We start from the raw sequence: 26661 nt of genomic DNA, 5'->3' as shown, positions 1-26661 counted from the left end.
GGGCCTAAGTCACACTAGACTGAGAACGGCAACTTGGGACTACGGAGGGAGCAAGGACTGTAAACAATGGAGAAGCATTGCCCTGCTATAGGCCCAAAGAAGTTTATTTATTCATTAACCAATAAAAAGTAACACATAGACAGAATGACTTCCCACACCATTTCTCCTTTCTGTTAAAATAAAAAGGAAGGTTTTTAACATAGTAAAATTATATATAACAAGACAGGTATATATACCTGTCACTTTTGGAAGAGTCAAGACTGGGGGGTTTAATAGTAATATATTTGGGGTGTCAAAGTTGTATCCATTGGTCTTAGCGTCTTTATAATCAGAAGCCTGCCACTTTGTTTCAGTCATCTTGAGGCCAGCAGTGTACCCCGCATGTGCTGTTCCCTCAGCTGTGAAGAAGATTGTCAGGAATCTCTCTGAAGCACGTGCATCATGTTCATACAGTAAACATGAACTAAGTGCCAAGTCAGGCAAACCTCTGGTTAATCTGCCTCATGGGAGTCTCCTGTTTGTGTCTCATTTCATCAGTGATTGTTGTGACCAGCAAAGAAGACACCATGTAACATGTGGCTTTTGATCCATTCACTAGCCCAGTATCCAAATGTGTCATTATCAATTCAGTTAATTTACATTTCCAGTCTGGCCCAAGAGGGGTTTTATTTATATATGAAATAATTCATAGTCGCTGGGCTGAGGGGGCACACACTTTTAATCCCAGGATTGGAGAGACAGAGGCAGTTGGATCTTTTTGAGTTCAAGGCCAGCCTAGTCTACAGAGTGAGTTCTTGGACAACCAGAACAAGTTACACAGAGAAACCCTGTCTTGAAAAAAACAAACAAAACCAATCAACCAACTAAACTGACAAAAACCAATCAAACAAACAAACAAAAAGAAATGATTCTTGTATTAATGCTGTCTTACTGTTTGGGTTTTAGGAATCCAAGCCTAAAAACATTGCTGTCGGGAAAGGTAAGTCTCAGCTAGCTTGACCCTGTTATTCACCAGGAAGTTTTGCGTTTATTAAACAAGTAGCATGTGTTGTAAGAGGCTGCTCTTTAGTTACCAGCCATTTAGACCTGAAATGATCACTCAGAAACCATATTATTTGCAATACTGTTTGGCTAATAGCTTAAGCATATTTCTAGATAGTTGTTATATCCTAAACTAACCCATCTCTATTAATCTGTGTATCGCTATGTGGGTTACTGGATAAAGTTCTGGTGTGTCTGGCAGAGGTTACATGGCTTCAGCTAACTCTGCCTTTTTCCTCCCAGCATTCAGTTTAGTTTTTCTCACCTAGATCTGTTCTGCCCTGTTATTGGCCCAAAGAAGTTTATTTATTCTTTTTTTTTCTTTTTTCTTTTTGGTTTTTTGAGACAGGGTTTCTCTGTAGCTTTGGTGCCTGTCCCAGAACTAGCTCTTGTAGACCAGGCTGGTCTTGAACTCACAGAGATCTGCCTGCCTCTGCCTCCCGAGTGCTGGGATGAAAGGCGTGTGCCAACACCGCCCGGCTTAGTTTATTTATTCATTAACCAATAAAAGTAACACATAGACAGAATGACTTCCCACATCATTTCTCCTTTCTGTTAAAATAAAAAGGAAGGTTTTTAACATAGTAAAATTATATATAACAAGACAGGTATTAAGCAAGAATTACAGATGCAACATTTATATCTACTTTATCTTTTATCATAACTAAGGAAAAGTATAACTATAACTATATATTCTTCAACTCCATCAAAGACTCCAGAAGAATATCCTACTACCTAAGTAAACAGGAAGTACAGTGTAAACAATATCCAAAACTCTAGAATTGACAGAGACATCTCACAGCATGGACAGTCACCCAAAGTTCTTCTGAATCATTAGGGCATCCATCTTCAGCCTACGGGCCCATAGTATCCAGCAGACTTTTCCATGAAGCAGGAAATTTCAAAGACAGTTTTCCCTTTAATGGCAGTTTTTCAATCACTTTCTTCTGTGTCATGCAAGAAGGCTGGTAGACGCTTTCATGAAGCAGGAACCCCTTTAGCAAGTTTAGCAGTCATTTCTCTGTGGGTCCTGCATGTCCAGTTCATACAGCATCACATCAAGCAGTCCAGGCAAGAGCAGTTTCTTGCCCAAATGCCTAAATAACTCCATAAGGAGCCCCTTCAGTACCCATCTTCCTCTTGAAGTAATTGGTGCTGTAAAGAGCAGATGCATCTCACTGTCATGAAAAGTTCTAAATTATTAAACCATTTTAAATGCCATATTTGGTAGTCTTTGAAAGATTTGAAGAATATCTATCTAGAAAAACCTAACTAACATAAAAACAAACTTGACTATTATAGATGATTATCTATTAGCCTATATTTCTTACTTATACATTAAATTTTAAATGAGCTACACAAACACAATATCTTAATCAAGAGCAGAAATACATATATATATATAACAAAATTCACGTAAAATTTCTATCAATAAACCAAGATCCATACCAATACAAAGTATTCATATCTATATCATATTCCCCCTTTAAATGTACACAAACATGTATAAACAATATTTGGAAATTTGGTCATAGTTATCTCCAAACTGCTTCCTACTTTTTTGGGGCAAAGTATTTTTGGTCTTTTGAGGGCTCTTCATCTATCAAACCACATTAGTCTGGAAAGAATCCATAAGTTCTCATCCTCTGTGGAAACAAAAGCAGAACCTCTTTTCCAAAGCAACAAATCCTTAGATCAAATTCTGAAGTCAAGAAACCTTTAAAGCATATAGTGGTTTAGCTTAGTAGTCTGTGCAATGAAGTGTCTCTCTGTACTTAGTTCCTAAACAGTCAAAAACTTCAAAGAAAACATAATAATATGTGTAATCCTGACTCTATGTGTATTTTCCATCTTTATGTGGCTTGTTTTTCTTACTCTATTACTTTTTCTACAAGTTAAATATTTATTTTGTTACCTTTACTCATTTAATCTATGACTGTCTATACTCTTATATTAATTACATTTACTGTCTCTTTACACTTTCTTCTCTCTCCCATGCCTATGTACAATTTTTAAACATACTGTGTCTCACTTAGAGGTCTTTTATGTCTGAATCTGTCCTATTGTGTATCTGTAATCCTTTTCTGTCCAGGAGTGCTTTGTAAAATGCTAAGCAGCAGCATGACTTGGACTAAGGCTCCTTTGCCTTTTGGCTCCCCCCAGTCCATCATGGTGGAGGTGTATTCACCACCTCTATGAACTGTGCACACTGCACCAGTTCTGGGTATAAAGCTAGTCTATGTCATGCCATTGAGCAGTTTGTAACATGCTGCTCACAAACCCCAAGGGAGCCTCCAGCTCTTTGGGCTCCCTTCAGAGAAATGAAACCAGCTTTTTTGGTGTTGGTAGATGTCTACAGCTGAGGAGAGGAGAGGAAGATCTGGGAATTGGTGATAGACACTCGTGTTTTGGTGGCCAGTAATAGGAAGGACAGGACTTGTAGTGGACGCTTGCTGTGTGCCTCTCTGGGTAGCAGTGCTCTGTGAGGTGAGCACTGGGTATATCTTAGATGGACCCTACCTTCTGAGCACAAGCCTCATCTACTACAGGAAACAGTCAGCACTGGGACTGGGTGGGGTTTCCTGTTTCCTGGTGGGTGGGCAGGGCCATGTCCTGCCCAGAGTTAAATGAAGGAGCAGCTAATAAGACCCATGTAAAGGGCACCAAATGAAGAACCATACTGGATAAGGCAAGCAAGAACAACCAAGAGATGCAGACACCCAAGTCTTAGGGAAACAAATTCTTTACCTGAAGCACTCTACCTTCTGGCCTGGAGACAGGTTCTCTCACTGAACCTAGGTTTGCCCCTTTGGCTAGGCTTTCTGGCCAGGGAGCTCTATGGATCTGGCCATTTATGCTCTCTACGTTGGGCACATGTAGCCATGCCCAGCTCTTTACAAGGGAGCTGGGGATTCAAGCTCCAGCCCTCACACTTACACAGCGAGTTGTCTAACCCTGTGAGCCATTCCTCACTGATGCTGTTACATGTGCTGCACAGGTTCAGTGGTCAGAACTGCTCCCATAGCTTACAAAACATCTCTTTCCCACAAATTGAAAGGGAGGTGTTCCAGGACAAATGGTTTAAAAATGCCCTTATGGTCTTCTTCATCCTTCCAATCTAAATATTGGGTACTGCAACTCTGGAGAACTGGCCATTCCTACCCCCTGTATTGCCATAGAGGCTGGCTGTAGAGGCCAGGCTGCAGACCAGTGTTTTTAAGCAATCACTATCAGCCCCTGTATCTGGAAGGCCTTGGAACCTTTTCCCATTAATTGTTAATGTAAATATGGGCTGTTCTCTAGACTAGAAACCCAAAATGCTCCAGGGAATTCCATGGAGTCAAACCCCTTGTCCCCTTGTTCCTGTTTAAAGAGTGGATTAGTAGAGCAAAACATGGGCAAAAGCACTAGTTGAGCTATTCTCGCTCCTTGAGGGATGACAAGGACTCCCACCCAGCTTCAACCATAATTTTAATTTCTCCAGCACAACCACAGTCTATAATTCCTGGTAAAATTTTAATTCCTTTAAGTGCTGAACTACTTCTACCCTACTGAACCCTCTGGAATAGATCTATATACTCCAGTACCCAAGGCCTGCACACTGATCTTTGGGGTCAATACTTCCTGGGCAGAGGTACAGAGGACCAGGCCTGTACTTCTTGGGGTGCCTCAGACAGGGTCGTAGACAGTGAGGCATTTCTTGAGGAATGAATCTGAGGGGAGCAACCAGTTCACTCATGACCCTGTGTATTTGTGTTTTGGGAGCTGGGGGACAGGCCCCTACTCCCATTTCCCAAAACGGAATGAGATTCTTTTGAATGTCAGTTTTAGAGTGACAGTCATTAGCCCAATGGGTACCCTTTTGATATTTTGAGCAAACACCTGGATTTCCCCTGGGCTGATTAACTGTCCCTTTACCAGCAGGGCAGTTCCTTTTGATGCATCCAGGTTGTCTCAATAAAAAGAAGTCCTTGACCTGGCTCCACCTTGACTCCCCCTAAGGACAGAAACAATTATCTGTCCCATCATGTGAGTGCAATCAATGTCCCTGCATAACTGGATAAAGTCATTTAAACTCCTATTTTTATGGGGAGGCATAGCCTCCTGACTGTATCTGTTAGCATTTTCATGGGCCAATTGTTTTATGACAGGCATAGCTGTGTCCACATTCCCAAAAATGCAACTTCCCAGCAGTAACAATCAACAAACTCAGGATAAAGTTCTGAAGGTCCTTGAAGGACCTTAGCCAGTTGTTTCCCTGCTCCTTTATTAGGTAAAGCTTTCCAGGCATTAATGGCCATGGCAGCTATGTGAGCATAAACAGCAGGGTCGTAAGTAATCTGTGCTGCTAAGCCCATGCACTTTCCCATGCCAGCCAACTGCGCAATTCTCCTGCATTTCACCTATCCATAACAATCTCGTCCTGAAAGACAGGCTCTGCAAAGCTGCCTTTCTTCTTTTCCTAAATTCCTTTTTAGCAGTACAATCTCCCTTTCTAAAATTTCTTCTTTCTATTTTATATCCCTTTTAGTACTTTTAACTTTCCCCTCCTCAAAGCTCTTAATAGACTTCACAGATTCTTTAACCTGAATCTCTTCAAAGGTTTTTGCCAAATTTTCTAATTTCTTTTTTACTTTTACCTGCTCCCAATCAGAAATAATAAAGCCTTCTGCTTGTAGAAACAAGAGATTAAACTCTCTCAAAAAATTAGGCAATAAACTAACTTACATCAAAGAAAACTGTCTTAATGAACTCTTGTGCTGTCTTAGTTTTAATACTGGTGCCTTGTTTGCCTTGCTTCTCTAAAAAAAAAAAAAACAACAACAACAACAACAAAAAACTATCAATTGGCCCTTCAAGCAATTGGCTCTTGCTTCTTTAAAAGAATTATCAATTGCCTTATCAATTGGCTCATCAATACTGAATTACTAGTACCCATTTTCAATTCACCCTCACCATCAATTTCTTACCTGCTGGCCAGCCTCTGAGGGTGCTCTCTCAGGGGTCCCCTATTTCCCATCTTGCTGATAGGCCTCCAACTGTAATAACACCTGTGTTACTCTCTTCAGTACAGTTCGCATGCCACAGTACCATCTGTGAGCCAGGCAAGGGCCTGGAGATTAAAACAACATATAAGAGGCCTGGGTCAGTAGAGAGGAAATAAGCCAAATGCTATTTATTTAAGTTTAGGAAATCCCTTATATACCTAACTGCTGCACAATGGAATTTCCTCCAGGCAGAGGGGAAATTACCATGCCCAAAATGGAGTAAACAATGGCCCTATAGCTAACCACCATGGGGGTCAGAGGGAGCACAGGAACAAACGGGATGTTTAGAGAGAAAATGCAACAAGATGCCTGGCCAGAAACTGTCCTCAAGATGAACCCCTAGAGGAGGGGTAGACCCATGGGCCCTACACATGGCTACTAGGAAATCAGCATTTTATTAAAGCATACAAGTGACATATCTTTACAGTGTAGAAGACAATTGTCCCATAGCAAAGATCTGCCTGCCTCAGCCTCCCAAGTGCTAGGACTAAAGGTGGGCACCACCATACCCAGCTACATTTTAATTTTTAATTCACTAAAGCAGAAGCTGCACTATCTGAGATTTCCTTTTAGCAGAGTTAGCCAAGATATGGATAAGGTTAGGGTTGTCTCAGGATAATTTACTTAATAAAACCATGAATATACACCTTTCATTGTCATTTCCAATTTCCCCAGATGATTTGGATACAATACATTCTCCCAGCAACAGATCAGAAAAAACAGAAGATATCCCGAAAGAATGTGAAACTGTTTCCTCCATGGTGGTATTTGAAAACCTGCCTGAGAAAGTGACTGACATAGTGCTGACCTTCCTAGTGGAGAATATAAGTGGCCTCCCCAGTGACGACTTTAAGGTGGAAGTGATCCAAGATTTTGGCGTTGCCGTGGTTACCTTTCAGAAGCCTATAGGTGAGCCCCAGGACCAGGGAGGCCCTGCATTCCCAGGCTTCTGTCCAGCACACAACAGGGCTTGGGACATCTCTGAGTGTGTGACACTTTGCTGTAGTGAGTAAATGAGGCCTCTAAGCCAATTTATATTTCTGTCCTCCCAGATTTTGGAAAGATGAACAAATTCATTTTGAGATCCAATTTGGGTCTGCTTAAAAAACTGCCCTTTATTATATGATTGTTTAAGAGGGTGGAGTGGGGTGGGGTGGTGGGAGAAATAGAAAGTCCCAGGTGATTCCTAGTGGACAAGTTTGAACTCTTCCTCTACTTCCCAAGGAGAAGTTAAGACTGACCTGTCACCATGCCACACTTCTGTAAGGCAATGATGCCAACAGACTTAGTGTCAGGCACCTGCCAATCTCTCTGTGTGTTAATTTATTCATTCTTTTTAACAACCCTAAGACAGGGCTCGATGTTGCTGAGAGATGGAGGAACTGGAATTGGACCCGAGCAGTCAACTTCCACTCCCCTTTTTCCTATTCTTTTACCACACAGCACTTCTCATGATGTAACACTTTCATGGTCACACATGTAGAGAAGAGAGAGCCCACTTTTTGGGGAAAATGAGTGCCCCAGCCAGCACTATGGCAGAATGGGCAAAGGCACTGCGGCCAAGTCTGACAGCCTGAGTTTGATCCCTGGGACTCATACAAGTTGCCCTCTGACCTCCAGTTGCACGCACACACATGCACTGGCATGTGCACACACATAAACATGGAAAAGAAAATGACTGCTCTGTTAGGTCATTGTCATAAGCAGGACCCAGCTCCACCTAAAACATGGCAGATTTCCAAATCTAAGCCCCATATCCCACGGGTACAGCAGTGGGTGTCAGTCAAGCTCATAGGTGCTGTGATCAGAATTCTGGTCCTGTCACTTAGCTAGTTGTATGAAGATGACCAAGTTATTATTTTCTCTGGTCCTTATCTACTCATCCATAAAATGGTGGTGATCAAACTTACATAAATTCCTGTGAAGATTGGTGAGATGGTACCTCAGGCATAGTGAGGATTTGATAAAGGACAGTTATTTCAAGTTTAATATTATTTATTATAAACAGAAATTTAAAGATTGTTTATTTTATATGTACATCCTGCAAGTATAGCTGTATACCTCATGCATGCAGTACCTGAAGCAGCCATTAGAGGGCCTTGGATTCCATGGAACTAAAGTTACAGGTGGTCCTGGGCTTCCAAGTGGATGCTGGGAACTGAATTACAGTCTTCTGCAAAGGCGGCAAGGGCTATTAACCTCTGAGCCGTCTCTCCAGACCCATAAAGGGAAATTTAAATTGAAATGACCTTGCTTCTGTTCATTGATCAACAATTTTGAGTGCATTCTTTTTTAGCTTCTATTACTGTAACAAACCCCTGATGTCATCAGCCTCTAAAAAGAAAGGTTTATGATAATTCACAGTTTGGGTGGCTTCAGTTCATGGTCAGCTAGCCTGCTGCCCTAGGGCTTAGGTTGAGGCGGTCTGCATGGTGGCTGTATAAAGGAGAAAGAGAGAGAAAGAGAGAGAGACAGAGAGACAGACAGAGACAGTGAAGCCAGCATCATCTTGTCCCTATCTTCCCCATCAACTACTGGGACATTTCCCACATGCCTCACTTGTTAAAGGATCCATTACTTCTCCATAGCACCTAGTTGAGGACTAAGACTTTAACTCGTGTTCCTCAGTGACAGTTTCGGTCCAAACTATGGCCACTGTTATGGACCAGGTATCAGTTTAGGGGCTGAGGCATAAAGGTGGCTAAAATCATAGTTCCCTCTCTAGAAGAACTCATTCTGGGAGGAGGAGGGAGGCATGTATGTCAATGAATAATGGAGATGAAAGAGAGGTTGTTTCCCAGGTGTAGTAACCTGAGAAGGGTGGGAGACAGGACCCTGCATAGTTGTCCCCACCTGAGTGTTTTCTCCAGCACCCTCTCCAAAGGACACCAAGCTTTTTCATGCTGTCTCTGCTCCCTCCTCTTATCTGTTTGGCAACCCCCCCCATTTAGTGTTCAAATTAGAGACCAAATATAGACCATATATGGTCTGAGTCAGTCCCTCTTTCATCTGTTCCTTATTGGAGCAACAAAAGGCAATTCAACTTTGCTCAAGATCAATATCTTCCCAGTGATATACAAGCAAGGACTTGTATTCATTTCTCAGATCCCAGCATAATGATTGGCATGACAGGCCCACCATCTGCCTGTTAATTTAAAAGAGATAGGCTGAGTCCGGAAAGTAAGACCAACTGAAAAAAATAGAGGAGGGCTGTAGACATAGCCCTGTGTTGGTAGCATGGTTCAGTTTGATCCTTAGCCTCACAAAATATCTCTGTCTCCCATGTTGGAGAAGAACATTACAGACAGGGGCATTACAGACACAAACAGTGCAGACACAGGCATTGTAGACACAGACATTGCAGACACAAACAGTGCAGATATGGGCATTGCAGAGACAGGCATTGCATGCACCGGCAGTACAGACAGGGGCACTGTAGACATGGGCATTGCAGACGCAGGCAGTTGTATATACAAGGACAAAAGGAACTTCAAAAACATAACTAGTTGGATTTAGTTGCTGTTGTTGGCTTTTTATTTTTATTTCTTTTTTTAAATTTTTTTTTGGCTTTGGCTGTGTTTTTTTGAGACAGTGTTTCTTTGTGTAGCCTTGGCTGTTCTGGAACTAGCTCTGTAGACCAGACTCAAACTCACAGAAATCTGCTTGTTCCAACCTCCCAAGTGCTGGGGTTAAAGGCGTGCACCACCATCACCTGATTCATGTCTACTTTTTCGTGGCAACATGAAAATAAAACTGAAAGTGCTATTTGGATACGTGTTTGGAGTCAGGAGCCTGGCTGTGGATGTGGGCTCCTACCTGCTGCCATAGTGGGAATAAATGGTCTTGAGAAATTGGGGAGAGGGGTGGCATTGTGAGGACTGTGCACAGGAGGGTTGGCCATGGCCAAAGGGCAGCTCAGTAGGAGAAAATACAGTAGCTCACTAGTCCCATTCTGGGTTGGAGCCAAGCCATTTCTTCCATACCATATAGAGATGCCACTGAAATTTTCTCGTTTTCTTTCTGTTTTGTAGATACCAAAAAATTTATTAGTGATTGTATCAGTCACTGTTCAAACCGACATCCATGGCTTGCCCCGAGACTTCTGGAAATAACAAAAGTAGTTACAGTGGAAAACCTGCCTCCTGGGGTAGATGACTACCAGCTACAGGTCTACTTTGAAAGCTCTTGCAATGGGGGCGGAAAAGTCACCCATGTTGAGTGTTTCCCAGAAGAGAGCTCGGCGCTGGTTGAGTTTTCAGACAGCAAAGGTAATGTGTCTTGGCCTGCCACCCGGGAAGACCTGGATGGTTGGCCATTTCAGCCATTCCTTAATCTGTCAGAAATGGCACCAATCTCTCATTCATCTGGATTTGGTGCAGAACAAGGGCAGCAAGGCAGGCTCTGGAGAAGCAGAACAAGCTCATGAGAGACAGGGAGAGTCTCTGACGAGTCCGGCCTGTGACTGAAGGTCGCCATTCTAGGAACGTTGACAGGCCGTACTCACCGCCATAGATCTGTGTTTTATGTCCCTGCATTGATTCTCTAATCAACAAGTTTAGGGAGAGATGGACTCAGAAGCGTGTAGAGTTCTAGAAAGCGTTCCTGTTCCCCCTGTGCTGAGACAGGATAATGGAGATTTCTCATATCCTCAAGAGGAGATGAAAGTCCTGTTGTTGACAACATCGTCAGTGGTTCTTGAGTCTGACAGACTTGAGTTACAATCCTGATTGATGGTCACTGGCATGGTGACCTTCGTGAGCACTTAACCCTTCTGTTTTCCCATCTGTAGAGGTAGTGTTGGAGTTACCTCAGAGGATGCTGTAGGAGGAAAGGAAACAGTCCCTCAGCAGTGCTTGGCCTGAGGTGGTGCTGAGTCTGAGCTGGAGGTCACTCAGGCTGTCTAGCCTCTCTGGAGCCCTGTGGGAGGTTGGGCCTCTGAAGGTCACATTCCTTCCCTCAGACCTGATACATGCCCTAGGACTGAGTCTGTCACCAGGGTATCATATTTTAGCATCCTTCTGCCATGGGTGCCATTTAAATCCAAGTTGTTGCAGGACTGACTCTAATTTCCATGCTGATACTACTTACTCTTGCCCAACAGCTAAAACAAAGTGAGCAGAGTCCTGGAGAAAGAGAGAGAACATGAGCATTCAGTCAGGGGTGGGTTGTGGTGGCTGTCCATGTACACATAGTGACCGGGAGATATAATGGGGAAGGCCTTACTAAATTGTGATCTCTGGGGATGGACTCTCCAATGACTGTGAGGATGATTTTGCTTTGGTATAGGGGCAAGAATATAAGGTCTGGGTTGGTTCACACTGGCAATTAGCTCAGATATTTCCCTAGGTTTATAGAACCCTGACTTTCCCCAGCATCTACTTTTTCACCTCTATCTATGGGTGTAATAGAATCTCTACCTGAGAAGGTCACTGTCAAGAGTAAACACTGGAAATTCATGTAAAGCCCTTGGGAAAGTTACACAGAGCTCTGGTACAACTCTCTTCTCCTGAGAAATGAAGTTAACAATGGAAGTTAAATTCTAGGACTATAAAGGAAGGGACCAAATGCAGAATAATATACTCAGAGGATTAAAAACTTCTTCATTTTTTAATTCTACACAGGGTTTTTCTGTGTAACAGTCCTAGCTGTACTGGAACTAGCTCTTGTAGACCAGGCTGGCCTTGAATTCACAGAGATTCACCTGCCTTTGCCTCCCAAGTGCTGAGAATTATGCTTGCACACCGTTGCTGGGAAAAAATAATCTTTTTTTAAAAAAATTATTTATATTTTATTTTATGTGCATTGATGTTTTGTCTCCATGTACATCCTTGTGAGGGTGTTGGATATCCTGGAACAGGAGTTACAAACAGTTGTGAGCTGTTTTGTGGGTGCTGGAGATTGAACCCAAGTCCTTTCGAACAGAAGCCTAGTACTATGAAATAATGTGCCATTTCTCCAGCCCTTAAACCATTCCTTAAGTTGGTACAAACACCAACCCCATGCTTGTGTCCAAATTTGTGTTTGTTTCTAATTGCAAGGCATACATCAGTGACATCAGAAAAACAATAGACTCAAGCATGATTTCAGTATAGAGCGATTTGGGTATAAAGTCATCATAGCCCTAAATGGAGTCTGTCTTGTTGCGGTTCGCATCAGTCTACAGCTGAGCACACGGGAGAATGCCACCTTTGAGTTCTACAAACAGCAGAGACTTTTGCCCTCTAGAAAAGTTTGTTTTCTTTTGTGTTCTTTGGAAATGCGTGACACTGAGATTGCTGTTATTTTGTTTGTTTTGTTTTGTTTTTAAAGTGTTAGACACCATTCTGGCCAAAAAGCACAGTTTCAACAGAATGCCACTGTCTGTCTTCCCCTATTATCCTTCCCTGGGCACAGCCTTGTATGGTGATGAGAAGCCACTGGTCAAGCTTCCAGCATCTTTCCAATACTCACTGGGCCTTCCTTTGTGGAAGTTCTTTCAAAAACATAACCATCTGACTGAGGACATAAATGACAAAATGAGACACTGTCACTGTGAACTAACATGGTCTGACATCAACGGTACAGTGACCGTCAGACCTGCTGCCTCCTTAGTCAATCACAGACCAAGCATCAAGACCTGGCAGAGAGACGCCTCCGAAGTGCTGTCTGGCATCAAGGCTAAGTACGAAGTTAAGGTGTTTGAAGTGTATCCGCCAGTGTGGGACATCCTACAGCATGAGGTAGGAGATGACAGGGTTCTCATTGAGTTTGATAAGGAGAGTCTCACCTTAGCCGGGAAATCAGAAGATGTCCAAGACATCGGCCAGAAAATCAAGGAGTTGATAGACAGCACCACGGAGAAGGTCCGAAAGGAGGAGCAGAGTCTGAAGGAGAAAGTGGCCATTTCTCCGGGGAAACACTTTCTTTTGCAACACAGTGGTTTCCTGGATGATCTAAGGAAAGAGAATCCAGAGATGGAGATTCATTACGATGCTGCCACTCAGCACCTGTGCTTTAAGGGATTCCGTGCAGATGTGTATAAAGTAAAGAGTGACATCCAGGAAAAGGTGTATTCCATGCCTCAGAAAGATGTCCAGATTCCTTCTGAAGTCTTAATGTTTCTGCAGCAAGTAGACAGTCAGGAATTCTCCAAGACTCTTTTTGAGGCACAGAAAATTCTTGCCAAGTATGAACTGAAAGGTACAGCTCTTCTCTTGACGGCCTGTTCTTTAGAAGCCCTGGCAGAAGCAGAGAAGAGCATACTTGATGCCTTCAGTTATAAAATCATTGAAGTTGAAGACAAGGAAGTTCTTAGAGGCAATGCATGGAAAAAGAAAATTCACCTCTTGCAAAAGAGATACCTCTCCATTGCAAGCATTATGATAAAGAATGAATTAAGTTTAGGAACCCCTGCTGAGGTCATCATTGCAGGCTGTGTGAAAAAGGTAAATGAAATAAATGGTCAACTTTTTGAGTTCTTGAAAAACACCATGAAAATTGAAAGACTGGTAGAAATTGAACCATTGTTGATTATCGAGTATTTAAGGGCAGACAAGAGTTATTTCTGGCCAAAGATAAGGAAGACAAATGTGCAGGCAAGTTTTAAGCTGGAAGATGAACCAAAAGGCATTTTACTAACTGGACCCAAGAGTAAAGTTCTAGAGTGCATGAACATGGTCAAGCAAATCCGGGATTCAGTCTGCATTAAAAGGTTCCAGATAGATAAGCCTGGTGCTAGGCACTTCTTCCAGGACAAAGCATCCAATTACAAAAGCGAGATCCAATGCCTGTATGGATGCATCATTGAGCTCCAGGAGGCAGCAGAGAAGGACAAAGGCAGCCTTAAAGGGCAGAAATGCCTCTTACAGAAGGACATAGCCCCTGGAGTCACTCTGATTGTACAGCAGGGAGACCTGGCTCGGTTTCCTGCCGATGTGGTCGTGAATGCAGCAAATGAGAATCTGAAACACATTAATGGTCTGGCCCTTGCTCTTTCAAATGCAGCTGGCCCTGAACTTCAAGCAGAATGTGACAAAATAGTGAGAAATGGTGGCCTGGTCCTAACTGGCAATGCTGTTATCTCAAAAGCAGGCAACCTCCCTTGCCATTATGTCATCCACGCAATAGGGCCTCGGTGGGACAGAAATAAGGCCCAGGAGTGCGTGAGCCTATTAAAGAGAGCTGTGGAACGAAGTCTCTCCTTAGCTGAGGAGGTCAAGTGTCAGTCCATAGCCATGCCAGCTATCAGCTCTGGAATCTTTGGCTTTCCTTTAGACCAGTGTGTGGCCACCATTGTTTCAGCCATCAAAGACAACTTCCAATGGCAGCCTTTTTCAAGGTGCACCTTGAAAAAGATTTATCTGGTGGACATATCTGCAAAGGTTGCTGGGGCCTTTGCTGAAGCTGTAGAAACTACATATAAAGCCACCCTTTCCCACACAGCTTATCCTTCTGATTTACAAGCATTAGAATTAGTTCAACCTTGGAAAATGCCACAGAAACTACAGACACAGGACTATGTGCTGGTGTCCCCAGAAGGCCTGAAAATCCGGCTGGTGGAAGAAGGTGTGCAGAATGCCAAGGTGAGTGTCCCTGTCACCAACAATGTGCAGTGATGTCACTGGCCTCTGCCAGCTTTATTGAGGACCAAAGGAAGACATGGTGGAGGGAAAGGACTGAGGAAAATTCCCTATTCTCGTACTCAGACCTCAAACATTTTCCCTCTTCTCTGGCTTCTTCCCAAATCAGGAGTAGAGATGGTGTGTCTGTAAGGATCTGAAGGGCTCTGGGATGGGTCACTACATCCTGGTAACTGTGGTCCATAGTAGGGGACACTGCACGGCTCTCCTCATCTTCATCATTTCCCATATGTCTTGTCTGCTCCATCTAGTGCTGGCTTCTGTCAGTTACAGGTATGGGAGTGCATGTGGGATGCAGGTGATAGGAGTTTAACCAATGACACGAGAAAGGGTGACCTTGGGTTCTGTAGTTGACAACGGAGTTCAGTTCCCGGATCTTATCTGTGGGTCCTTGTGAGGAAGGAGTGGGCAGGTGGGACGAAGGTCCAGATGTTGGGAATCGTGTAAGGACAATTCTTGTTTTGTGGATATGTTTTAGGGAACTCATGTTTTTGGATAGACTGGCAGTCAGAAAGCCTTAGTAATCCTCCTGTCTCAACTACATACACACACACACACACACACACACACACACACTGGGGATATAGGCATGAGCAGCCACTGCTCTTACCCTCTCTGCCTTATTCATCAGCCCAAGATTGTGTGTTTGCGCTCGCGTGCATGTGTGTATATATGTGTGTCTGTGCATGTTTGTGTGTGTGTGTGTGACAGAGAGAGAGAGAGAGAGAGAGAGAGAGAGAGAGAAAGAAAGAAAGAAAGAAAGAATTTAGCTAGACATGGTGGCATATGCCTTTAATTACAACACTTGGAAGACAGGGAGGCAATTCCTGTGAGTTCAAGGCAAGCTAGGTCTACGTCGAATTCCAGCCCATCGAGGGCTACATAGTGAGACCTGTTTTCCCTCCCTTCTTCCTGAAAAGTATTTCATACCCTTTCAAGACAGGCTCTACTCATTGGAACCATATCTATCTGAAGCAGGGCAGGCTGGTACCTTCTTCCTGACCAGTAGCTGCAGGTTGCTCTGCATGCTTGTAGCCGTATCCTCCTGGGAATGTCTGCCTTACCCTTCTGATTGCTTCGGGGGGTTAGGACTCAGAGTTGGGTGATCTGTCCTTTCTGTCACTCAGACAGTTCTGAGCATTTTGTTTTCACTGTTCTGATTTAAAGACACATGATTTGTAGGCAGAGGCTGCTTGTTCATTTTGCAGCTGCCCAGACTCCTGAAATAATCACACAAAACTATATTATTTAAATCACTGCGTGGCCAATCACTTAAGCCTATTGCTAGCTAGCTCTTATATCTTTGGTTAGCCCATTTCTAATGTTTTGTGTATTGCTACATGGCTGTGTATTACCGGCAAGGTTCCACCTGGCATCTGTCTCTAACGGGGCTACATGGCTTCTCTCTGACACTGCCTACTCTCTCTTCATCTGTCTCCTTGGAACTCCCGCCTTGCCCTTTTCTACTAAGCCATTGATCAAAACAGATGTATTCATTAACCATTAAAAGCAGCACATAGACAGAAGGACTTCCCACACCAATGCTTGGCTGAGGCTCAGTTGAAAGAGCATTTGCCTAGCAGGCAGGATGTCCTGGGTTCAGTCCCTTAGCACTGCATAAACACGGTGTGGAGCCACAAGTCTGTAAAAACAGCACTAGGGAGATGGAGGGAGGAGGATCAGAAATTCTAAGTCAAGGTTATCCTTGGCTACAAACTGAATTTGAGGCCAGCCCGAATTATATAAGATCTTGTTTTTTTATATTGATTTTTATTGAACTCTACATTTTTCTGTGCTCCCCTCCCTGCCTCTCCCTTCACCTTCAACCTTCTCCCAAATTACCATGCTTCCAATTTACTCAGGAGATCTTGTATTTTCTACTCCCCATGTAGATTAGATCTATGTGTGTCTCTCTTAGTGTCCTCTTTTTTTGTCTAGGTTCTCTAGGATCATGATTTGTGGTCTAGTTTTCTTTGCTTTATGTTTAAAAGCCACTTATGAGTGAGAACATTGATAATTGTCTTTCCGGGTCTGGGTTACCTCTACATTTTTCTTTGCTTTCCTCCCTGCCTGTCCTCTCCCCGCTTTAATCTTCCACCAAGGTCTGCATGCTCCCAATTTACTCAGGAGATCTTGTCTTTTTCTACTTTCTACTTCCTATGTAGATTAGATCTATGTAAGCCTCTCTTATTGTCCTCATTATTGGTTAAGTTCTCTGGGATTCTGGTTTGTAGGCTGGCTTTCTTTGCTTTATGTTTAAAAACCACCTATGAGTGAGTACATATGATGATTGTCTTTCTGTGTCTGGGTTACGTCACTCAAAATAGTTTTCTAGTTCCATCCATTTTCCTGCAAAATTCAAGGTGTCATTTTTTTCTGCTATGTAGTACTCCATTGTGTAAATGTACCACATTTTCCATATCAATTCTTTGGTCAAGGAGCATTTAAGTTGTTTCCAGGTTCTGGCTATGACAAACAAAGCTGCTATGAACATAGTTTGGCACATGTTCTTGCGACACGATTGAGCATCCTTTGGATATATACTCAAAAGTGTTATTACTGGTCTTGAAGAAGGTTGTTTCCTAATTTTCTGAAAAATCCCCACATTGAAATCCAAAGAGACTATACCAATTTGCACTCTCACCAGCAATGCAGGAGTGATTCCTTTACCCCACAACCTCTGCAGCATAAGTTGTCATCAGTGTTTTTGATGTTGACCATTCTTACAGGTGTAAGAGGTGTTCTTACAGGCCTCAGAGTTGTTTTGAATTGCATTTTTCTGATGACTAAAGATGTTGAACATTTCCTTAAGTGTCTTTCAGCCATTTTAGATTCCTCTGTTGAGAGTTCTCTATTTAGGTCTGTACTCCATTTTTTATTGGATTATTTGTTCTTTGATGACCAATTTCTTGAGTTCTTTGTATATCTTGGAGATCAGACCTCTGTCTGATGTGGAGTTACTGAAGATCTTTCCCATTCTGTAGGCTGTCATTTGTCTTGTTGACCGTGTCCTTTGCTTTATAGAGGCTTTTCAGTTTCAAGAGGTCTCATTTATTAATTATTTCTGTCAGTGTCTGTGCTACTGGGGTTAGGAAGTAATCTCCTGTGCTAATGTGTTCAAGTGTACTTCCCACTTTCTCTTCTGTGAGGGTCAGTGTGGCTGGCTTTATGTTGAGGTCTTTGATTCACTTGGACTTGAGTTTTCTGTATGGTGATAGATATAAATCTATTTTCATTCTTCTACATGCTGATATCCAGTTATTCCAAGACCATTTGTTAAATAGGTTTTCTTTTTTTGATATTGTTTTGCTTCATTGTCAAAAATAAGGTGTTCAAAGGTATATGAATTAATATCTGGGTCTTCAATTCGGTTCTATTGGTCCTTCTGCCTATGTTTACGCCAATATGAGGCTGTTTTCAGTACTGTAGCTCTGTAGTAGAGTTTGAAGTCAGGGATTTTGATGCCTCCAGAAGTTCTTTTATTGTGCAGGATTGTTTGGCTATCCTGAGGTTTTTTGCTTTTCCATATGAAGTTAAGTACCATTCTTTCAAGGTCTGCAAAGAATTTTGCTGAGATTTTGGTGGGTATTGCATTGAATCTGTAGATTGCTTTTGGTGAGATTGCCATTTTTACTATGTTAATTCTGCCTACCTAAGAGCATGGGAGATCTTTTCATTTTCTGGTGTCTTCTTCAATTTCTTTCTTCAAAGTTCTTTTTTTTTGTTTTTATTTATTTATTTATTGATGACTAATGATACACTTTTGAAGTAGGGTAAATTGTTCAAATATCTGATGTCTGCTTCATCATCTATCTTACTCAGTCACACTCTTTTTTTTTACTTTAGTGACTAATTTCTTTTTTTTTTATTGCGAAAAGAAGAAAAAAAAACATAAACAAAAAACAAGTTTCCACCTCCTCCCAGCCTCCCATTTCCCTTCGCCTCCTCCCACCCTTCTCCCCCTCCTCCCACCCTTCTCCCCCTCCCCCCACTCCTCTCCCCCTCCCTCCCCAGTCCACAGAGCAGTCCGGGTTCCCTGCCCTGTGTTAAGTCCTAGGTCCTCCCCCCTCCGTCCATATCTAGGAAGGTGAACATCCAAACTGGCTAGGCTCCCACAAAGCCAGCACATTAAGTAGGATCAAAACCCCCTGCCATTGTCCTTGGTGTCTCATCAGCCCTCATTGTTCGCCATGTTCAAAGAGTCCGGTTTTATCCCATGCTTTTTCGGTCACAGTCCAGCTGGCCTTGGTGAGCTCCCCGTAGATCAGCTCCACTGTCTCAGTGGGTGGATGCACGCCTCGTGGTCCCGAATTCTTTGCTCATGTTCTCCCTCCTTCTGCTCCTCCTTGGGACCTTGGGAGCTCAGTCCAGTGCTCTTGTGTGGGTCTCTGTCTCTATATCTATCCATCACCAGATGAAGATTCTATGATGATATGCAAGATATTCGTCAGTATTGTTCTAGGATAGGGTCATTTCAGGTTCCCAATCCTCAGCTGCCCAAGGAACAAACTGGGAACCTCATCTTGGGCACTAGGGAGCCCCTCTAGGGTCAAGTCTCTTGCCCACCCTAAAGTGGCTCCCTTAACTAAGAATTGTGGTTCCGTGCTCCCCTATCCACCTTTCCTTTATCCCAATTCTCCTGTTTCCCAGGTCCCCCCTCCTTCCCTTCTACTTTTTCTCTCCCCATCTCCCCTTACCCCCATCCCACCCCACCCCCAAGATCCCATTTTCTCCCCGGAAATTTGGTCTACTTCCCTTAGCCAAGAGGACAACTATATGTTTTTCCTTGGGTTCACCTTCTTACTTAGCTTCTTTAGGTTCACCTACTGTAGACTCCGTGGTCCTTATTTATGGCTAGAAACCAATTATGAGTGAGTACATCCCATATTCATCTTTTTGGGTCTGGGACACCTCACTCAGGATAGTGTTTTCTATTTCCATCCATTTGCATGCAAAATTCGAGAAGTCATTGTTTTTTACCACAGCGTAGTACTCTAATGTGTAGATATTCCATACTTTCTTCATCCATTCTTCCATTGAAGGGCATCTAGGTTTTTTCCAGGTTCTGGCTATTACAAATAATACTGCTATGAACATAGTTGAACAAATGCTTTTGTCATTTGATAGAGCATCTCTTGGGTATATTCCCAAGAGTGGTATTGCTGGGTCCAGGGGTAAGTTAATCCCGAATTTCCTGAGAAACCGAAACACTGATTTCCACAGTGGTTGCACAAGATTGCATTCCCACCAGCAATGGATGAGGGTACCCGTTCTTCCACAGCCTCTCCAGCAAAGGTTATCCTTGGTGTTTTTGACTTTAGCCATTCTGACAGGTGTAAGATGATATCTCAAAGTTGTTTTGATTTGCATTTCCCTGATTGCTAAGGAAGTTGAGCACGACTTTAAGTGTCTTTTGGCCATTTGAACTTCCTCTGCTGAGAATTCTCTGTTCAGTTCAGTGCCCCATTTTTTAATTGGGTTAATTAGCATTTTAAAGTCTAGTTTCTTGAGTTCTCTATATATTTTGGAGATCAGACCTTTGTCTGTTGCGAGGTTGGTGAAGATCTTCTCCCACTCAGTAGGTTGCCTTTGTGTCTTAGTGACCATGTCCTTTGCTTTACAGAAGCTTCTCAGTTTAAGTAGGTCCCATTTATTCAATGTTGCCCTTAATGTCTGTGCTTCTGGGGTTATACATAGGAAGCGATCTCCTGTGCCCATCTGTTGTAGGGTATTTCCCACTTTCTCTTCTATCAGGTTCAGTGTGTTCGGGCTGATATTGAGGTCTTTAATCCATTTGGACTTGAGTTTTGTGCACGGTGAGAGATATGGGTCTATTTTCATTCTTCTACAGTTTGACATCCAGTTGTGCCAGCACCATTTGTTGAAGATGCTTTCTTTCTTCCATTGTATACTTTTAGCTCCTTTATCGAAAATGAGGTGTTCATAGGTTTGTGGGATAAAATCCTGGTCTTCTATACGATTCCATTGGTCGACTTCTCTGTTTTTATGCCAGTACCACGCTGTTTTCATTACTGTAGCTCTGTAATAGAGTTTGAAGTCAGGGATGGTAATGCCTCCAGAAGATCCTTTATTGTATAGGATTGTTTTGGCTATCCTGGGTTTTTTGTTTTTCCATATGAAGTTGATTATTGTCTTCTCCAGATCTGTGAAGAATTTTGATGGGATCTTGATGGGGATTGCATTGAATCTATAAATTGCCTTTGGTAGAATTGCCATTTTTACTATGTTGATCCTCCCAATCCAAGAGCAAGGGAGGTCCATCCATTTTTTGGTATCCTCTTCAATTTCTTTCTTCAATGCCTTAAAGTTCTTGTCAAATAGATCTTTCACTTCCTTGGTTAGATTTACCCCAAGATATTTTATGCTGTTTGTGGCTATCGTGAATGGTGAAGCTTCTCTGATTTCCCTCTCTGCTTCCATATCCTTTGTGTATAAGAGGGCGACTGATTTTTTGGAGTTGATCTTGTATCCTGCCACATTACTAAAGGTGTTTATCAGCTGTATAAGTTCTTTGGTGGAGTTTTGGGGGTCGCTTAAGTACACTATCATATCATCTGCAAATAACGAAAGTTTAACTTCTTCCTTTCCAATTCGAATAACCTTGATCCTATTATGTTGTCTTATTGCTATTGCTAGAACTTCAAGCACTATATTGAAGAGGTATGGCGAGAGTGGACAGCCTTGCCGTGTTCCTGAGTTAAGTGGGATGGCTTTGAGTTTCTCTCCATTTAATTTGATGTTAGCTGTCGGCTTGCTGTATATAGCTTTTATTATATTTAGGTATGACCCTTGTATCCCTAATCTCTCCAAGACTTTTAACATATATGGATGTTGAATTTTGTCAAATGCTTTTTCAGCATCTAATGAAATGATCATATGGTTTTTTTCTTTCAGTTTATTTATATGCTGGATTACATTGATAGATTTTCGTATGTTGAACCAGCCCTGCATCTCAGGAATGAAGCCTACTTGATCATAATGGATAATTTTTCTAATGTGTTCTTGGATTCGATTGGCCAGTATTTTGTTGAGGATTTTTGCGTCGATATTCATGAGTGAGATTGGCCTGTAGTTCTCTTTCCTGGTTGAGTCTTTGAGTGGTTTTGGTATCAGAGTAATTGTGGCTTCATAAAGGAATTTGGTAATGACCCTTCTGTTTCTATATTGTGGAATACATTAAGGAGTATAGGTATTAGGTCTTCTTGGAAGTTCTGGTAGAATTCTGCATTGAAACCATCTGGTCCTGGGCTTTTTTTGGTAGGGAGGTTTTTGATAACAGCTTCTAATTCTTCGCGACTTACAGGTCTGTTTAGATTGTTCACCTGGTCCTGGTTTAGTTTTGGTAAATGGTATTTATCTAAAAAAGCGTCCATTTCTTTTACATTTTCCAGTTTTGTGGCATACAGGCTTTTGTAGTAAGATCTAATGACTCTCTGAATTTCCTCTGTGTCTGTGGTTATGTCCTCCTTTTCATTTCTGATCTTATTAATTTGCGTGTTCTCTCTCTGTCGTTTGATTAGTTTGGATAGGGGTTTATCAATCTTGTTGATTTTCTCCAGGAACCAGTTTTTTGTTTCATTGATTCTTTGGATTGTTTTCTGTGTTTCTATTTTGTTGATTTCAGCCCTCAATTTGATTATTTCCAGTCTTCTACTCCTCCTAGTTGAGTCTGCTTCTTTTTTTTTCCAGAGCTTTCAAGTGGGCTGTTAAGTCTCCAATATGTGCTTTCTCTGTTTTCTTTAGGTGGGCACTTAGTGCTATGAACTTTCCTCTCAGGACTGCTTTCATAGTGTCCCATAAGTTTGAGTATGTTGTTTCTTTATTTTCATTGAATTCAAGGAAGACTTTAATTTCTTTCTTTATTTCTTCCTTTATCCAGGTATGGTTCAGTAGTTGACTGTTCAGTTTCCATGAGTTTGTAGGCTTTCTGGGGGTAGCATTGTTGTTGAATTCTAACTTTAATTCATGGTGATCTGATAAGACACAGGTGGTTACTAATATTTTTTTGTAACTGTGTAAGTTAGCTTTGTTACCAAGTATGTGGTCAATTTTCGAGAAGGTTCCATGAGCTGCAGAGAAGAAGGTATATTCTTTCCTCTTTGGGTGGAATAATCTATAGATGTCTGTTAAGTCCATTTGCTTCATTACCTCCATTAATTCTCTTATTTCTCTGTTAGGTTTCTGTCTGATTGACCTGTCCATTGGTGAGAGAGGAGTGTTGAAGTCTCCTACTATTAGTGTGTGCGGTTTGATGGCTGCCTTGAGTTTTAGTAATGTTTCTTTTATGTACGTGGGTGCTTTTATATTAGGGGCATAGATATTCAGGATTGAGACTTCATCCTGATGAATTGTTCCTGTTATGAGTATAAAATGTCCCTCTCCATCTCTTCTGATTGATTTAAGTTTGAAGTCAACTTTGTTAGAGATTAGTATGGCCACACCTGCTTGTTTCTTAGGTCCATTTGCTTGATAAGCCTTTTCCCAGCCCTTTACTCTGAGTAGGTGCCTGTCTTTGTGGTTGAGGTGTGTTTCTTGTAGACAGCAGAATGTTGGATCCTGTTTTCGTATCCAATCTCTTAGCCTGTGCCTTTTTATAGGTGAGTTGAGCCCATTGATATTAAGTGATATTATTGACCAGTGGTTGTTAACTCTGGTCACTTTTTTAGTAGTAGCGTTTGTGTGTTTTCCTTCTTTGATTTGCGCTGGTGAAGAGTCTCTAGATGTCTGAGTTATTGTGGTCATTGTTGGACTCCTTGGTTAGTGATTTTCCTTCTATTATTTTCTGTAAGGCTGGATTTGTGGCTACGTATTGTTTAAATTTGTTTTTATCCTGGAAAATTTTGTTTTCTCTATTTATAGTGAATGAAAGTTTGGCTGGATATAGTAGTCTGGGCTTGCATCCGTGGTCTCTTAGTTTTTGGAGTACATCTATCCAGGACCTTCTGGCTTTCATGGTTTCCATAGAGAAGTCAGGTGTAAGTCTGATAGGTTTACCTTTATAAGTAACTTGGCCTTTTTCCTTTGCGGCTCTTAATATTCTTTCTTTATTCTGTATATTTTGTGTTTTGATTATTATATGGCAAGGGGATGTTTTCTTTTGATCCAGCCTATTTGGTGTTCTGTATGCTTCTTGAACCTTCATAGGTACATCTGTCTTCAGGTTGGGAAAGTTCTCTTCTATAATTTTATTAAGTATATTTTCTGTACCATTGAGCTGCACTTCTTCTCCTTCTTCTACTCCAATTATTCTTAGGTTTGGTCTTTTTATTGTGTCCCATATTTCCTGAATGTTTTGTGATGAGAGTTTGTTGGACTTGCTGTTTTCTTTGATCAGAGTGTTTATTTTCTCTATGTTATCCTCAGAATCTGAGATTCTTTCTTCTATCTCTTGTATTCTGATGGTTATACTTGATTCTGTAGTCTCTATTCGTTTACCTAGATTTTCCATGTCCAGCCGGCCCTCTGTTTGTGTTTTCTTCTTTGCCTCCATTTCAGTTTTCAAGTCATGAACTGTTTCCTTTATCTGCTTGATTGTTTTTCCTTGGTTTCCTAGGGTATCATTCACTGATTTACTCAATTCCTCGAACTTTCTATTATACTTCTCATCCATTTCTATAAGGGCGTTTTTTATATGCTGTTTAATGGTGTCAATCACTTTCATGAAGTCAGTTTTTTCTACTTCTTCTTGATTAAGGTGTTCATGTCCTCCTGTTGTGGGGTCACTGGCTTCTGGTGGTTTCGTGTTGTTTTTCAGATTGTTGGGAGAATTCCTGTATTGGCGTCTGCCCATCTCTTCCTCCCAATACTCCCCTTTGGATCTTCTTTTACAGGATCAGGTCTTCTTGCCCACTGATGTACCTTCCCAGTGATGTCACTCCCCAGAGACGTTTCTCCACAATGATGTTTCACTCGGTGCCCAGATCGAAACTCCGCGCTGCTTGGTTAGCTCGCGAACAAAGGGCCCACCCTGCTTGCTGTGGGCAGGCTATGGGAACAAAGGAGCTATGGGCAACCCCTTTGTCCTCCTGGTTCGGATTCGGTCCCAGCGCCCTAGCAGGCTGGGCAGGGAGGCGCTATGCCCCAAAGGAGGGAGGGAGGGAGGGAGACAGGGGGTGTGGGGATCTGGATATAAGCTGAATGGGATAGGAAGAGAGAGGCGGTTTGGGCAGTATAGCCCCTGTAGGATGGCCAGGAAGTGTGGGCGGGCTGAGGTATGTTCCCAGCTGCCGCAGCACTCACTCACCACAATGATGTTTCACTGGGTGCCCAGATCGAAACTCCGTGCTGCTTGGTTAGCTTGCGAACAAAGGGCCCACCCCGCTCGCTGAGGGCAGGCTATGGGAACAAAGGAGCTACCGGCCACCCCTTTGTCCTCCCGGTTCGGATTCGGTCCCAGCGCCCTAGCAGACTGGGCAGGGAGGCGCTATGCCCCAAAGGAGGGAGGGAGGGAGGGAGACAGGGGGTGTGGGGATCTGGATGTAAGCTGAATGGGATAGGAAGAGAGAGGCGGTTTGGGCAGTATAGCCCCTGTAGGATGGCCAGGAAGTGTGGGCAGGCTGAGGTATGTTCCCAGCTGCCGCAGCACTCACTCACCACAATGATGTTTCACTGGGTGCCCAGATTGAAACTCCGCGCTGCTTGGTTAGCTCGCGAACAAAGGGGCCTCTTCAAAGTTCTTGTCATACAAATCTTCCACTTGTTTGGTTAGAGCTACTCTGAGATTATTTTATGCTATTTGTGGTCCTTGTGAAGGATGATGTTTCTCTGATTTCTTTCTCATCTATCATCTATGTGCAGGCAGTCTACTGATTTTTTGAATTAATCTTGTATACTGCTACATTACTGAAAGTGTTTATGAGTTGTAGAAGCTCCTTGGTAGAATTTTGGGGCTCATTTATGTAAACTATCATATCATCTGCAAATACTAAGAGTTTGACTTCTTCTTTTCTACTTTGTATTCCCTTGATCACCTTTTGTTGTATTATTGCTCTAGCTAGGACCTCAAGAATTATAATGAATAGATATGGAGAGAGTGGACAACCTTGTCTTGTTTCTGACTTCAGTAGGATCGCTGGGAATTTCTCTCCATTTGGTTTGATGTTGGCTGTTGGCTTGCTGTATATTGCCTTTACTATGTTTAGATATGTTCCTTGTATTCTTGCTCTCTCCAAGGCCTTTATCATGAAGAGATGTTGTATTTTGTCAAAAGCTTTTTCAGCATCTAATAAGATTATCATGTGGTTTTTATTTTTCAGTTTGTTTATATGGTGAATTATGTTGACAGATTTTCATATGTTGAAGCATCCTTGCATCTTTGGGATGAAGCCAACTAGATCATGGTGAATGATTTTTCTGATATGTTCTTGGATTTGATTTAACGGTATTTTATTAGTATTTTTGCATCAATATTCATGAGTGCGATTGGTCTGTAATTCTCTTTCTTAGTAATTTCTTTATGTAGGGTATCAGGGTAATTGTAGCCTCATAAAAAGAGTTTGGCAGTGTTCCTTGTGTTTCTATTATGTGGAATAATTTGAGGAGTATTGGTATTAGTTCTTCTTTGAAAATCTTGTAGAATTCTGAGCTGAAACCATCTTGTCCAGGACTTTCTTTGGTTGGGAGATTTTGATGACTGTTTCTATTTCTTTAGCAGTTATAGGTCTGTTTAATTTCATTATTTTGTCTTGATTTAATTTTGGTAAGTGATATTTATCCAGAAAGTTGTCAATTTCCTTTAAGTTTTCCAATTTTATGGAGAATGGGTTTTGAAATATGACCTGATGATTGTCTGTATTTCCTCCATGTCTGTTGTTATGTCCCCCTTTTCATTTCTGATTTTGTTAATTTGTATATTCTCTCTATGCCTTTTGGTTAGTTTGGATAAAGGTTTCTCTATTTTGTTGATTTTCTCAAAGAACCAAATCTTTGTCTCA

At 42.1% G+C, this 26661-nt stretch overlaps 1 protein-coding gene across 1 annotated transcript in view; it reads left to right on the top strand.

Moving 5' to 3' along the window:
- Positions 1-26661, top strand: part of LOC121462054 (protein mono-ADP-ribosyltransferase PARP14-like) — a 44000-nt gene that overhangs the window by 5250 nt on the left and 12089 nt on the right. The window contains exons 3-6 of the mRNA XM_041673475.1: positions 946-979; positions 6765-6998; positions 10121-10357; positions 12399-14650. Coding sequence (XP_041529409.1) covers positions 946-979; positions 6765-6998; positions 10121-10357; positions 12399-14650 — 2757 coding nt within the window. The remainder of the gene's footprint in view (positions 1-945; positions 980-6764; positions 6999-10120; positions 10358-12398; positions 14651-26661) is intronic.

The sequence above is a fragment of the Microtus oregoni genome, unplaced genomic scaffold, assembly GCF_018167655.1.
Source record: "Microtus oregoni isolate MIOR12 unplaced genomic scaffold, Mior012 000023F_ref0000262, whole genome shotgun sequence".
In the NCBI taxonomy this organism is placed as follows: domain Eukaryota; kingdom Metazoa; phylum Chordata; class Mammalia; order Rodentia; family Cricetidae; genus Microtus; species Microtus oregoni.
The sequence above is the reverse complement of the archived record's forward strand: the minus strand, read 5'-3'. Positions and strand labels throughout refer to the sequence as shown.